The 16,161-nt window shown below is 41.9% G+C and overlaps 2 protein-coding genes across 2 annotated transcripts; one reads left to right on the top strand and one right to left on the bottom strand.

Moving 5' to 3' along the window:
- Positions 1–122: 122 nt before the first annotated feature.
- LOC119481478 (E3 ubiquitin-protein ligase CCNB1IP1) lies at positions 123–4,518 on the bottom strand. The gene is made up of 5 exons (XM_037758436.1): positions 4,502–4,518; positions 2,238–2,542; positions 1,976–2,122; positions 1,563–1,737; positions 123–545 (listed from the first exon to the last, which is right to left on the bottom strand). Exons 2-5 carry the CDS (start codon positions 2,532–2,534, stop codon positions 379–381), a joined length of 786 nt encoding a protein of 261 aa, XP_037614364.1. The 5' UTR covers positions 2,535–2,542; positions 4,502–4,518; the 3' UTR covers positions 123–378.
- Positions 4,519–6,421: 1,903 nt separating this feature from the next.
- Positions 6,422–13,549, top strand: si:ch211-212k18.5 (sal-like protein 2). The gene is made up of 3 exons (XM_037758725.1): positions 6,422–7,298; positions 9,000–12,286; positions 12,395–13,549. The coding sequence occupies exons 1-3, from the start codon at positions 7,223–7,225 to the stop codon at positions 12,623–12,625; spliced, it is 3,594 nt and encodes a 1,197-aa protein (XP_037614653.1). The 5' UTR covers positions 6,422–7,222; the 3' UTR covers positions 12,626–13,549.
- The last annotated feature ends 2,612 nt before the right edge of the window (positions 13,550–16,161 follow it).

Here is a 16,161-nt window from a genome sequence, read left to right as displayed (position 1 = left end):
GTAGAGTCCTCTTGATTATATTAATTCCTTACATTTGTCTGTTTTTGACCAGAAGTTTTTACCATCCTATTTTTAGTAAAACTGGCACAACCTACATTTGCAGAGAAGACTGTAAGGCAGTGCTCTTTGTAAACAGTTTATGTTGTATTTACATTGTCTTGTCAAGTACTTCTTAACACAAATGCTTAGGTAGAGACCAGGACTGAAAGTTGAACATTGGATTTCATGCCTAGTTTAGTTCAGAATTACAATAAATACAAAAATGCACTCAGGGCAAACACCGCCAACTAAATTAATACTTTGAACTTGAACACTTTGTTAACATACATAAATAAATTAAGTGAATGCGCTACAGTCATTATGAAACCTGTTGCTGTCTCAGTGCTTCTTCATGAAGGGCCGGCTTCTCTCCCTGGTAGGGGAGCTGAACTGAAAGAAGTTCTTGGCTCCGTCCGCCTCGAGGCAGGAGAAGAACCTGCTCTCCCCATCTTGGCCCACGGAGAGGAACTGAGGGCTTCTCTGGGGAGTCCCCGGCCGAGCCACCCCTGGGTGACACACGGGGTTGACGGATGTCTCTCATTGTTATACTGAGTAAAATTCCCTTACATCAACAATCGGCTCATTACTCCTACTGTTCTTTTCTTGATGACCACTTTGTGACAAAACACCTACAGCTGTGTCTTCCTTTGTGCCATTTAGCATCATTCTCTCTGCTTCCTTCCTCTTCTCATTAATCAGTGTGGACACAATGTGACAACTGATATAATAAAAGTTTATTTCTTTTCCTGACAAACATTGTTTTGGACTGCAACTAATGATTATTGTCATTACTGATATTATTCATTTTTTTTTCATTTAATCTATAAAATGTCAGAAAATTATGAAAAAAAATACCCTTTACAGCTTCTCAGAACCCAAGGTGACGTCCACATATTGCTTGTTTTGTTCGACCAACAGTCCAAAATGCAAAAATACTCGACTTACGCTTACCAACAAATGTTTGACATTTGTGCTTAATAAATTATTTAAATGATTAACTGACCAAAATTGTTGGCAAATATGTTTCCATCAACTAATCGTCTCAGCACCAATATTGTTTTTTCTATAAAATAGTGAAAAATGATGATTAGTGGTTCCAAAAGCCAGAGATGATGTTCTCAAATGTCTTGTTTTGTCCACAACTCAAAGATATTCAGTTTACTGTCATAGAGGAGTAAAGAAACCAGGAAATATTCACATTTAAGAAGCTGCTTCTTGAAAAATGACTCAAACCGATTATCGAAATAGTTGGAGATTAATTTAATAGTTGAAAACTAATTGATTAATCTATTAATCTTTGCAGCTCTAGATATATTATACTTACTACCCATGATTCAACACTTTCAAATTGTTGGTGTCTATGGAAGGACGGAACTTGTGGCCTGATCATTCATAAACTCTTACAATCTACATCCAGCTCTCTCACTGCGAAATATCAATTTATCTCCTGCACAAAAAGACCAAGCATCTATTGTAAAAAAAAAACTTGTAAAAACATTAATCTAAATTGTAATTGTTCTTACCAGTGTTGAAGTTGTGATGTCCTGGTTGTGGCAGCATCTCTCTTTCACCCATACCCACCACCATGTTGCGAAGCCTCAGAGAGTCGTACAGCCCCTGTAGTTTCTGGTACTGCCTGTTCCTCTCCATCAGCCTCTCGGACACCTCGCTGCACTTCCTTTTATACTCCTCCATCACCTGAAGGAAATGGGAAGTTTTACATTTGTATGTATTCTTCTGAACTTAAAGGTTTCTTCTTATTTTCTAAATCAAGCTGTAACTATATTTCTATTTCATCATCATCTACGGTCAAGAAAGAGTGGGTTGTAACACAGTATGGCAACAGTATTTCTTAGCAGGTCAGAGGGCATGCTTTGGAGTCAATTTCAAATGTGAAGTTATTAATCTGCACTTGAGTTTAACAATGGTGGTTTACTTTCTTCAGGGAGTTGATTTCTCCCCTCATGCCGGTGAGCTCCAGCTCTCTGCTCTGGTTCTGCTGGGTCAACACCTTCTCCATCTGCTTCAGCTGTGCCTCGGTCCGTGACAGACTGTACTCTTGATACATGTGCTCCTGATGGGCCTGTTTACAAAGAGACTGACAGGTTGGGTGTTTTACAGGAAAGGAGAAGACAACCAGACTGACAGAGACAGACATTTCAAGATATACTGTACATAGAAACAGAAAGATATTTGACCTGATAGCTCCAGAAGGCCAGAGCACGGGCACTGATGTCCAGAACTATATCTGGTCGCAGACCTGCCAGCACCATGGCTTTGTACTCCTCAGAGGGAGAAAGCTCCGTCCTCACAATGTCCAGCTTCCCAGACAGGGCAGAGGAGCAGGCCGGGCAGATGGCGGGGGAGCGGCTGAACTCACCGGACCCGTGCTGATCACAGAAAACATGGGAGCAGGCTGTGACCCAGGCGAAACCGCTCAGCTTGGTCCGACACTTTGGGAAGTTGCATAGGAGTGTGTCGTCGCAGAGAGACATGGCCACGGCTGTGGAAAGTACAGTAACAGTTTAGTAATGGAGATCAGGGCAATAGGCAAGTCATTAATTGAAGCTTCTATACAGCAATTACAATACATTTTGAGTTTCAAAGACCTTAACCATATCAAGGTAAAGCAAATAAAACGAAAGAGGCAAATCATGTGGTTTCAAATTATAGGTGGTTTCAAGACATCGGGGTCCTATTTGGTGAACTTTGCCAACTCAAAATCACCAGGTTTGGGGTAACAATTTCTAGTTTTTTATTTCTTTACAAGTATATTTGACAAGGAGCACATATAAAAAAAACATAAACTTCAATACTTTAAATCTGATGCATTATACAGAGATATAGCTAAACGCTCATTTTCATCCCGAGTCCCTGGACAGGTGGACAATACTACAAACAGCATATACATTAACAACACAACAAGCAATATAAAAGACTGTTCACTGTGTACATAGTCACAGGATGCGTATGGTAATGTTTGTGTGTGAATATTGATTGACTTTTGCTATTTTATGTATTGCTAGAGTTTTTCCTTCCCCATTATTTTTCTTGGAGTAAAGCAATATTTTGGCTCCTGATCTTATCAAAGCAACAAATGAAGCATACATAATGTTACTGGGCTAATTCTGCCTCTCAGTCTTCTTTAATCCTTTAAAAAATGTCCACTCCAGCATATCATATTCAGGAAACCTCCAATTGGTCTCGGTAAAGATGAACGTTACTTATTTAGAATACTCAGAATCACAGCACTGAAGCAAATAACAAAAGGGTGGAAAAAAAACTAAACCCCCAGATTTTATAAAATGGAAAAGTGTAATTCAAGAAGTAAAAGTTATAGCAAAGGGAATTCAAAAAATTAAGGAATACGGAGGATGTTTTTGAGAAGAGATGGAGTCTAACAGAAGGAAAAATATAGTTACATGGGTAAACACGCATGCACATATACATATGCTTGGAGGTGACCTGACATTAAGGAGGATTCATGTGTGTGCCCATGTCAATGATAATACTATATATTTGCGCTCCCATCCTTTTATTTTCTATCAACTTATTTGTTGATTTGATTTATTATTACTCTTGTATTTTTGTATTATTATTTTTTTATGTTTTTGTTTTTTTAACTCTATTCTTTCTTTTTATCATTATTATTTTATATATTATTATAAATTATAATTATTATATATTATATTATAAAATATATAATTATTATTATTTTAATTTTATTTAAATTTTGAATGTTGAAGTTGTTTTCTGTAGTTTACTTAATGAGTTTGTCTATAAGCTCATCTACTTAAAAAATTGGTTTATAAAACTATTGTAATTAAGAACTGTAAACTGCACATATGAAAACAACCTTAAAAAAAGGGAAAAAATAAAGTATTAAAAAAAATAAAAAATGTCCACTCAATTTTAATTTTGTCTTCTTTTATCTTTTTTTAAATTATCAATGAGATAAATGCTGTATATTAAAATATTAAATACTCCAAATCATAACTTGGCTGTATGAAGAAGTAGCCTATGTAGTTTAGCCTTTGGTTTAGCTAAGTCAAGGCCTATAGAAGGGGGCTAGATCAACACGTCATATCTACGATATACAACGCATGCGCAGTACAATCTGGTCTGTACTCGAAATTGAGCCAATTGCAACGCAGGACCGCGGCTAAAGTCACTCTGCGCATGCGTCGTACCCCACACCCCATGACGTGTGTCCCATCCTCCTTTCATAGGCCTTGAGCTAAGTTTCTGCTAACGTTACATCAACTGCCATTAAATGTTAGCATTATATCAGGTAAAATTACGAGCTTTCAGGCTTAAACTGTTACGTCCACTTTCTGTTCAATGGCTTCTTTTGAAGAAAAGAACTTTATCTTTTAAAATGATATGTTTCTGTTAAACTTAAACGGATAACTTAACGGGATATTTACGGTTAATTATCGAGAGAGCGACGATACCAACCTACCAGTTAGCCAGTTAGATCTTCACTCCGCAGGTGACGACAGGTGACGCTAAATGAATACTGTAATCTGATTGGCTGATTGCAAGTCAAGATGTCAACGGGTCAAATTTCAAAATATTTAGATCCTTGATTATAAGAGTGACTGCATGGATGCAGCCAACTTTCTAGAGAAGAAACTCAAGATTAATGTAGAAATATATATGTTTGATGTAATGCTATATTTTAGTCAAGATGAGACTTTAAATAATATGCTGTATATATCATACAATTATTTATTATTTTTGGAAAATTGATATTCATAAGAAAAAATGGTCAGGAACCAAATAAACTTTCCTTAAACTTTAAATTATTAAATTAAAATAATATTATGTTTATAAACTAAACTCTGGCATAATGAAATGTATGTGATTATTTTTGTTTTTTCAATTGTCTATATATGTTTGTGTTGTCTTTTTTCTGTATATATACACACAATATACTGTGTGTGTATATATATATATATATATATAGACACTTGGAAAAAAAAGTTTGGAAACTTGTGTTTGGTTGATTATTTCTCTGTTGTTACAATGCTAATTGGCATTGTATTTTACATCGTTGGAAAGCCTGTTTATTTACCTTCACAATCATGTCCAACTTGTAAGGATCATGCATTTTGGCAATTTTTTCTTGGGCGCTACCCACATAATCAGCTGTGCCTGCTCATCCTACAAATGCATGATCCTTACAAGTTGGATATCATTGTGAAGGTAAATAAACAGGCCTTCCAACCATGTAAAATACAATGCCAATTATCATTGTAATATATATATATATATATATATATATATATATATATATGCCTGTATACTTTTGCATTGTTTAAATGAAATATTGAATTCAACTTATTCCTCTTATTCTTATGTGGTATTGCTACTTACTTAAGTAAAGAATCTTAAATACAACCTGACTCTTTACATTATCATTTCTGTTTATTTTTACAGGTGATGACTAAGCTGGATGAAGTGAGATACTTTAATGACAAGCCCAATCTATAACCCTTTAGATAAACATTGCAGTTATTTCCCCCCCCACAAATCAAATAATGCCTTATTTTCTTACAAAGCCTCTGAGTGGATATATGTATAATGTGAGACACCTACTTAAATATGGCCCCCCCTCCTCCTCTCTCTCTCACTCTCTCTCTCTCTCTCTCTCTTTTATCCATTTCTCCACGTGGTACAGGAGTAAAGGCGGGGGGTGAAAGAGGGGCATTGTGCTGTGCAGCAGTGGATCCGGGGGTTCATAGTGAGAGAGGGGAGATGCTCACTCAACTGTGTCCAGCACGCCATTGTCAAAGATTCCCATCTATTCTCTGCCTTTTAAATAGAGCTCCAGTGTAAGATGCTTTTTGGGAGTTGGGTGGGAGTTAGGGGGGGTATTATAGGCTTGGTGATAACACACCAAATACATGCATGCATGTGGAATGGCTGTGTGGCCCCACTTGCACACAACTCACTGCTGATAATTGGCCCTATATGGAAATCAAAGGTTTAGAAATATCGCCTCATCCTGCACAATAACACCACTGGGAGGAATGGATTTTTGACTATTGCTGATGGAAACCACCTGCAAGTCAAGTATTATGATTTCATTATTTATCCACCTGAGGGTCCCTAAACAGATGTGGCCTGATGGATGAGTCACCTGTTAAGACTTCTTTTAGACATATTATTGCATCTTAAATAGAATAGAATAGAATAGAAAGCTTTATTGTCATTGTATTAAATACAACGAGATTCACAGTTTGCCACTTCTGGTCAGTGCTTTAAAACAAATACTTGACAAGACTAAACGAGGCAAATAAAACATATAACAGCTAAAAACACACACAGTTATAAAGCAAAAAATAAAACAGGTAAAAGTAGATGTAATAAATAATTACAAACAGAAGAGTTACACTAGAGGTATAAAATATAAAAATAGATGTAATGTAAACAGAGGTAATTGCACTTGTAAAATTAATTGTAATTGTAATTAATTGTAAAATTTGACCCATGATGATTTTATTCTCTTCTAGGAATGATTAAAAGAACATCTCTTTGGCAAAATAGATGTGTGGAATAAATACATTTGTTTTTTTAAGCAATCCAACTGCTTTGACACCTATAATTGTCATGTTTTTTTATTGAAAGTTTATAGCTGCTGCGTTGAGTGTGTAAAGAAAAAATAAAGCTGGGGGAGAAAAGAGAAAGAGAGAACCAGGGAGGCTGTGTGTTACACGCCATTGAAATGCAAATATCATTGAAGAACAAGGAGTGGTTCTGTGTGTGTGTGTGTGTGTGTGTGTGAGAGAGAGTGTGTGTGTGTGTTCCCTGTATGTGCATGCAGCAGGGCAGCAGTGGGAGAGGAGGGGCGCAAATTGGACAAGTTTTTTGGGGGAGAAGAGACTTTAGAGAAACAGCCACACACACTCTACTGCAGCTTCATATGACACGGTGCAGACCTGCGGATTTCCTATTTTTTTTAAAACTTTTTTCCATATAAAAAGACGCTCTTTTTTTTACATTTAAAAGTGACCTTACACATTTTTTTTTATTGCGATTTTTCATCCACAGGGCTTGCGCGTCTTTTTTGCATCTTTAGATGCTTGGATGGTTTCAGGAGCGCTTCCAAAGTGCGCAAAAAGAACGCTCCATTCCATTCCATTCCGTTCCATCCTGTCTGTCTGAGTCGCAGTGAATCATGTCACGCCGGAAGCAGAAGCGACCCCAGCATCTAGTTAACGCGGATCCGGGGGGCCCAAGGCTGCTATCTCACGGTGAGTAAACATCTTTTACTGAGTGTGCACGCGTTTTTGTCTTGAATTTCTTTGAAAGAGGCGCAACCATCCTGCAAACTTATCCTGCATCATTCACTTTCAGAGTCTGGAAAATCTTCAGAGAACTTAACAAAAGCAACAACAAAAAAAGTTTGGGTTTAGACGCAGTGAATTAATGTGCTCTATTTGGTCTATTTATTGTGGGTTTTTTTCTGTCATTTTCACCAGTTTATTTACGCATGGCTCCATTCCAACAACTTGATTTAACAGACTTAAGAAGTTGAAAATCTAAAAGTTTGTCAACTAAAGAAACCCCTCACTGCTCGGCCATTCACTGTAATGGGCCCCCACTAAATGGAGGCCTTAGGCACTTTGGTCGGGGCCAATAAACGTGTCCCTGTGAAATGAATAGAGTGGGATTAACTAACATACATCTGTGGCCATTTTCATGTGCTGTTCGTCCTCTAGGAAACCCAACAGGCTGCTCAGCGCTGACTGCTGGAGGTCTTTGATTAGTATAGAGCACTCTCTTATTTGTTAACAATAAGGTGCATGGGTGGGGGGAAGGGAAGGCAGTGTTTTTTGGTAAAGATTAATCTTCCACCCTTCTATTCTCTTCTTCTTTTGCTCTTCGTCCATGCCTTTCTCTCTCATGCACCCCCATTTTTCCACCTTCTCAACACTTCCCTCCCCCTTTCTTTCTCCCTCTTTCTCGCCCCCAACCCTATTGACTGTATACTCCTACACAGCTGGGGGGGGGGGTTCCGATGGATGAGAAAGAAAAGATTCAGGGGGATAGGGAGATTGTTCTCGCACTTGTTCTGTGTTATATCTTCAAGTGCATGTACCTAAAACTCTCTGCAGGTAAAAGAAAAGTTTCACCTGGGAGTTATTTTAGAGTTTCCTGCAGGTTCAGGTTTGTTTATAAGTCACACAGGGAAGGAATTTCACTGAGGTACAGTCTTTCATTCCATCACTATATCACTCCAGGAGGGAATAGTTAGTTTGTCTCTCCATTGTTGTTACCCTCCCCCTTCTTTTTCTTTTTACTCTTTCTCACTCCGTGCTCAAGATTCTGAAAGAATTTGACCCCCGAGCAGCAGAGGTCAGATTAGTTGACCAATCAGAGTGTCTGGACAGTGCCCAGAACCCTTAGCGTGGCCTGACCCTTGACCTCCACTGTGACGTAAGGGGGGAAGGGTGAATAGGGAGATGAAAGACGTAACTGCTGTAGGGAGGGGGTGGGTTAAGAGGGGTTATGGGTTGTCTTGGTGATGCCCATTGTCCTCTAAAATGTGTTGCCATAGCAGCAAGGTGGTCTGTAAGCTTTTTTGTGTGTGCAAGATGTTTGAGGAGTTTTGCTCCGGAGAGCACAGATTGAGACAAGACATTACAAAGACTCATAGACTGCAGAGTTTCTTCCACTTGTTTATTTGCTTGTTCAAGGCCATTTCCTAGCAGGCATTTTGTTTGAAGTCGTAACAGGATCTTTTGGTATGCAAACTGAACTTCTAAACAATAAGGGGAATCAATGAAATAAACAGACTGTAACTGAAGTAGAAAGTTTTAATGAATTTACATACCTATGTATCTGGTCTGATATTGGAGACTGGATATTGCATAATAATGCCCCTGCAAAGAAACAAACAGAAAGTCAATTTTAAGTTTTAAAAAATTCTCCTTTTTTCTGTCAATCCTCAGATGATCACCTGGGCATGAAGTCGCCATCTACATCTCTTGGCTCAGAAGTGACTTCGTCGGGCTCCTCCTCCTCTTCCCCCACCTCTCTCCAAGACTGCCAGCCGCCTCTGGCCCCTCGCCCATCCCCTGGTGGGCTCCACGCGCCCTCCTTACCCAGCGAGAGCTCGCCTCCTCCCCACTGGCCCAGCCACATCGCCCCCTTCACCACCTCCCTCCCAAACACCCACTCCTCCCTCTCCCCGGACTTTCCTCACCCCTCGCTGTCGTCCCAGACTCACTCGCCTCCTCCCCTGGGTCAAACCTCAGGTTCCCATAGCCTGTCCCACCAAGGGAACTCTCACTCCACCATGACCTCCCCACCGATGGGCAGCTCAGCCACCACCACTACCTCCTCCTCCTCTTCCTCCTCCTCCTCGTCTTCTCAGTGCGTGCTGCCTCACCGTGACAGCACCAGCCCCGGTCACCAGCAGCCTTCAAGCTCTCCGGGGCAGCAGGGACAGATCCAGGTGTCGCCGACACTGGCAGTACTCCTTGAGGAGCTGAGGGTTTTACAGCAGAGGCAAATCCACCAGATGCAGATAACAGAGGAGATCTGTAGGCACGTTCTACGGCTTGGAGGCGCCGTCTTTGGCCAAGATAATAACACACAGGCCTGTGGCGCTGACAGCAACCAGAAGTCTACAGGAGCAGCATCTTCGTCGCCAACGCACCCCTCCACTGCCACGCCGGTAACCACCGCAGCATCGCTTTTGACTGGCCTTCCATCTTCCCTCTTCCCCCAGCCATCCGTCTCCAAATCAGGTGCTTCACACATCAATGGCAGCAGAGCTCAATCTTCCTCTACCTCTTCCTCATCTATTTCATCCACTATCAGCTCCTCTGTTGCCTCCCTACACCCTCTGTCCTTGTCGTTGGGCCTACCGCCACGCTACCTCCACGAGAAATCATCCAACACCTCCTCGTTTGGTCATAGCAATGGCATCAGTTTCCCGACACCTCCTCTTCCTATCACCAGCCATTCCCAAGATCACCAGCCCAGCTCCTCTCTGGGCTCTGCCTCGTCATCGGGACGCCCTCAACATATGTGCCGTTTCTGTGGGAAGGTGTTGAGCAGCGACTCATCACTCCAGATCCATCTGAGGTCGCATACAGGTGAAAGGCCCTACCAGTGTCCTGTCTGCTTGAGTCGTTTTACAACCAGAGGGAACCTCAAAGCTCACTTCCTGCGACACAGAGAGCAGAACCCAGAGCTGTCCCTCTCCCTGCTGCCCCCGGCGCTGTCAGAGCAAGTACAGATTGCTCCCAGTCCCATCCAGAGAAGGAGAAAACGGCGGGCTGATGATGACGAGCCATTTAATGCAGTGAAAGGAAGCATTCCTGGGATGACGGAAAACATGGCTTTAGGATTCCTGTCTGGTGCGTCCGCTCGGCCCTCGCCTTCCTCTCTACCTCTGCCCCCGTCGGTGGACATGGCGTTGCTGTCCACAGCCCATTCACTGCTACAGCTGAACAGAGCCTCAGCTGCAGCTGCTGCCACCGGACTGCCCTCATCGTCTTCGTCTTCCTCCTCCATGGGCGGCCAGTTCAAAGGAGCAAAACAGCAGCGATTTGATGAAAACACACCTCCTCACTCCGCCCTCCATACAACCTCCCCATACTCCCAACTGGCCCACCTCCCCAAGATTCTCTTCCCCGACGGTACCTCCCCTCACCACCTTGCACTTCTCCGGCCCCCAGGCCACCCATCCGCCTCCCACCTCACCTCATCTCATCAGCTGCCCTTCCCCTTTCCACCTTTCCCCAAACCATCAACCTCGTCCCCCTCTTCATCCTCTCCCACCACCTCTACCCAGACCTCAGATACCTCCAAGTTACAGCGCCTGGTACAGAAGCTTGGAAAACAGCCACAGGGAGGTGCCTCTTCTTCCTCCACCTCCTCACAAAGTCTTGCTGAAGCACATGGCGACACACATGGCCACGACCTGTCTACAACCTCCAGTGCCTATCGCAGGGAAATGTTGGCTGCTCTCGGCCTGAGCCCAAGTGCCAACGTTGCTGGACTAATGACGACCCCTTCTCTGCCTACCGCCCAGGCTGCTAATCAGTGTGGAGTGTGTCTGCGTGTCCTCAGCTGCCCCAGAGCTCTGCGCTTGCATCAGGCCACGCATCTGGGAGAGCGACCGTTCCCTTGTAAGCTGTGTGGTCGTTCCTTCTCCACGAAGGGCAGCCTCAGAGCCCACCTGGCCACTCACCGTGCAAGACCAGCCAACTCCCGTGCCTTGAACTCCTGCCCGTTGTGCCCACGCAAGTTCACCAACGCCTTGGTTCTCCAGCACCATATCCGCTTGCACCTGGGTGGGCAAATACCGCCTGACGAAGACATGCCTCCTGAGGACGCAGCGGAAACGGAGAATGCTGTCTTTGATGAGCGTGAGAGTAGCTCACCATCTAAAGCCCCCCAACTCCTTCCTCTGGCCTTAACCACAAAGGAGATCCAAGTCAAGACAAGATCCAAGTCTACAGTTGATGCTCTCAACTCAGGGTCCACTTCCAAGAAATCCACAGCCGCTGATGCCACCTCTGTGAAGACGGAGGAATCAGAGGGCTCAACACCCAGTGTTAGCCCACCCCTGACCCGTAATCCCCCCTCAGTGGGAGCCGAGGACCCCCTGCGTCTGAAAGACAACAACGCCCTAGCTGATGGTAGCCCCATGAACGGTTCCATGTACTCTGAGGAGGAGACCCACGCTGACCCAGGCAGCACCAGCCCTTTAAAAACCCCCTTAGCTGTAGTGAATGGAGACGCAGAGGCAGATGACACCCCTCTATCCCTCTGTGTTTCAAAGCCTGGAGTAGACAATGATACGCCGCATACGGGGGTTAATAATGACGAAGCCTGCTCCACAGAAAAAAACATCACAAGTCCTGACCCCAAACCCCCAGCTGCAAACCCCTCACCTGCACTCACCCCACCTGCCAGCCCCAAAGCGATCCCCGAAGCAGAAGAGGCCTGTGGCAGTGCACCACAGGAGGCACAAGAGAAAGATACTGCCCAAAGCAAAGGCAAGAGTGAGACCACCGCACCGAGTGAGCCTTTGCCGGTGTCAGATCCAGAGCCGGAGAAGGATTCTACGATGGAGGAGGGTTACGGCGTGCAAGAAAAGCCTTCAGAGGACCCAGAGCCATCTGTTCCAGCACCAGCACCGAACGCACAGCCTCCTCGCCCTGACAAACCCTACAGCTGCTCCCAGTGTGGAAAGGCGTATGCCAGCCGTAGCGGACTGAAGGTAAGGGTTGAAGATATTGTGGATTTTGATGGTGTAATAAGAAGATATTTATACATTTAAAGTCAACTTGTGGGTAACTGACTATTGTGTTGTGTCTCCCTTCAACAGGGTCATATGAAAACTCACCCTGGAGCATCGACCAATACCCCCTCCAAGGCTCAAACCAATGACACCGACATTGCGGAGAATCGCAGCTCACATTCAGCCAATAAGAACCCGGGACAGCAGGAAGAAAAGCAGGGATTGGCTAAATCCCCTGAGAAAGGAGACAGCACAGATCCTCCACCAATCAGTGTTGTTTCTAGTGTGGCGGGCGAGCCTATGGACACTACTGTGTAGAGTTAGTATCGTCTTTAAAAAAGGGTCCTGACAAGGGAATGTATTTTTTTAATAGATTTGATTTCTAGAGTTGTTAATTCTAAACCATGTTTACCTTTTGTATTAGGCAGATAAATCTAGTTTGTATTTTAGTCACATTACAAGAGATTTGTGAATGTAGTATTCTAGCTATGTATTTTTGTATTTCAAAGACCACAGTGAGGCCTTATCTTACACACTTCACAACATTGTCACAATGAGAATTAATTGTTTGCGCTTGTATAAGCTGATTTGAATGAAGAGGGACAATGCAGCATTTTACAAGATGAACTCCATACCAAAACAGGCCAACAATTTGTAATGGCCGATGTTTGTAAATATGAGCTGCGGTTACGTTTTATGCCTTTTTTTATTGTTACTTTGCTCTTTTCCTTTTTTTCGTTTTAATGCCATGCTGCTGAAAGCATGTTTCTGATGTGCTGAGTTGCACTGTGAGTTGCACTGTGAGTTGCACTGTGTCCTGTGCTGTGGAAACATCTTAAACAAACACGTTAGTAATGATGATGATGATAATAATGGCGATGATTGTGTTAGTACCTTTGTGAACAGTCCTTGTACTTATAGCTGTAAAAATTTGCTAACAGCAAATTACCTTATTCATACTGATGATTGTAAACGTTTATTCTCGTTGTCGAAGCTGTCTGCAGGGTCAAACCGACAACAAGGATGAGCCCTGTCCGTTATAATTCCCCCTCCTCTTCCCCCTGCTCTCCTCTCTCAAAGCACTTGAGAGTTTTCTGCTCCTGCAGAAATTGTCTGCACTCCTGCTTTGCCCAGTTTAGTATTTGTATGCTTTGTAAAACCCTTTTTTTTGTAGCAATGACAAAACCATGCCTCCCATGTGATGTATAAAAGATCAATAAAACAACGGCGATGTGAAGAGGAGACCTGTTTGTTGCTCGTCTGTGTTTTTGTGTGTGTGTGTGTGTGTGTGTCTGGGTTCAGTTTAAGCCGTCTTTGTGAATTCATTTATCTGTTTAAGTATTCTGTTTGCATGTACGCTGTTGGTCAGTTTTGGCTTGTTTGTTCCAGCTCTCGGTGTGTCTGGATATCGGGGGGTCCTTTGTCTAGGACGCTGGGCTAGCTGTCTCCTAATTCTGCCTTTTTTTGCCCTCAATGTCTTTTAATATGTTTCAGTTCCCCACTACTGTGTGTGTGTATGTGTGAAAAGGATAATCAGAGCCTGTATGAGTGTGATTGAGGGTGCAGCTGTAGAGGCCACCACCTCCCTCCCTCCCTGCCTGCCTATCCCTCCCCTCTCTGTGTCATACGCTCTTTCATACGCACTCTCTTTCATTTTCTCTTTCATTTCTCTCCCTCACTCTTTCTGCTCACCCCCCTCACCCCTGTACTCCCCACCCCCCCACCCCGTGTAATGAGCTGACACACAGGAAGCTCTAATCCTCACACAATGCCACCCCTCTTCCCCCCAGAGTGACTGGGAGCGGGACAGGGGGCAACAGGGACCAACCTGGCCCAGCTGTCCCCAAAATGGCCGTCTTTAATCCCTCCAGTTTTTTAGCCTACAGGGGCTCCTGAAACCATGACAACCGGTAACCAAGGCAAAGAATGCTCAGGGCAGCGAGCGGGACAAAGGGACTGAAAGGAGCCATGTGTGAGAAGTTTGTCCACATGCGTTCGTGGGCGACAAGGGACGTGTCTCAATCAAAAAAAAAAAGAAAGAAAGAAAGAAGAAAAAGTCAGTTTAATAGTTTTTTCAGTTAAAGAAAGGAGCAGGGAGGTGGAGGTGAATGGTCCACAGGTGTGACGGAGATGGTTGATCACATGTGACACGTTTATCACTCATCAATACGCATTAATCAACTCTCTGTAGACATCGATCATCTTCAGTATAGGGAGGACTAAAGTTTTTTGAGGTGTTAAAAGGTCATTTAATATGCATATTTAGCCTACAATTAAAGAAGAATCAACCCAATTTGGAAGACAAAGAGTTATTTATTCCAACATTGGTCATTGATTAAGGGGGTTTTGGTGCCATTCAACTAGAATGGGACAGAATCACATAGTCAGTTAATTGTTTAAATTGCTTATTAGAGAGTTTTTGTATTTGTTTATAAAGAAAAATCATTAAAACATAGAAATGCAAACCCTAATGGATAACACTTTTACACTAGCATTTATAAGAAGAATATAAACATTTAATGAATGGTATTATTATGTAGTTGTAAGCAGAAATAAGTGCATTTATTAATGTATTTGTCAACAACTATAACTCCTCCTGTCGGCACCCATAAGTGGAGGCTGCTGTATAAACAGATAATGAATGATACTATAGTAAAACTATAGTCTACGTTAAGTTAATTGTTGACAAATACTGTACATTAAAACCACTTGAAAATATCCGTAAAACTATATTACAATATGTTACCATTTATTAAATGATTGCATACTGTTTGTAAATGCAAGTGGGCTTTTAAAACAGCTTTTATGTTGTTTTTTTTAATGAGTCAATGGGTGAGATAAACTAGTTTGGAGAGTGGCTTTTGTGGAGAAAATACTGTAGGTATTGTTTTATACTCTGTACAAGTATAGGTTTAAATGCAGTAATTTAAACACCACTATGGAGGAAAGTGAGAGTAGATAAAAGTTCCTTCATATAAGTTTTAAACTCTCCTATTGTGATTTTTAAAAAGACACAAAGTCAGAATAAACTTCACTTCAGAGACACTCTGTGTGATTCTTCACCCTTCAGTATTATTTAAATCCACAAGAGGGAGCTATGGTCCATAGTTTTGTCACCCATCAAACAAGTGAAAACACTTCACAGTAAAGACTCAATATGATGAGTAATGAACATCTTCTCTTTGTTTGTTTTTATTTAACACTCAGTGATGGAAGAAGTACTCAGATCATTTACTTAAGTCAAAGTTGCAATACTTAGACTTAAAAATCATGTCTTGCCTATGTTGTACAATGTATGGGGGTGGATTGTGGGTTTTAAGTATCTTACTTGAATAAATATTGTTTGTTTCTGTTTTTATCTATTAAAGTGGTGTTTTTTTTTTATGTTTGAGGACTAAACCAGCCAGATCCTAATAAAAAAAAGAATAATAAAAAAGCAATACCACAGTGTAGAAATACTCTTTTACAAGTGTTAGCATAAAAAAATACCGGAAGTAAAAGTACTCATTATGCAAAATTGCCAATTTCAAAATAATTTAATTACTTGATATACTGCCGTGTAGCTTAATATTTAATAATAAATCATATTTTATTAGTTGATGATATTTGTATTTATAATGAAAATCTGTAAAGTCCCTCTAAACTAAGTTTATCAAATAAATGTAGTGAGTAAATGTATAATATTTGCCTCTGACAGGCAGTTGAGTAGAAGTATAAAGTAACAAAAAACTAAAATACTCAAGTAAAGTACAAGTACCTCAAAATTGTACTCAAGTATAGTACTTGAGTAAATGTAGGCTACTTAGTTACTTTACTTAAGTAAAAGTAGTAATGCCACAGTGTAGAAATACTCT

The sequence above is a fragment of the Sebastes umbrosus genome, chromosome 22 (genome assembly GCF_015220745.1).
Source record: "Sebastes umbrosus isolate fSebUmb1 chromosome 22, fSebUmb1.pri, whole genome shotgun sequence".
In the NCBI taxonomy this organism is placed as follows: domain Eukaryota; kingdom Metazoa; phylum Chordata; class Actinopteri; order Perciformes; family Sebastidae; genus Sebastes; species Sebastes umbrosus.
The sequence above is the reverse complement of the archived record's forward strand: the minus strand, read 5'-3'. Positions and strand labels throughout refer to the sequence as shown.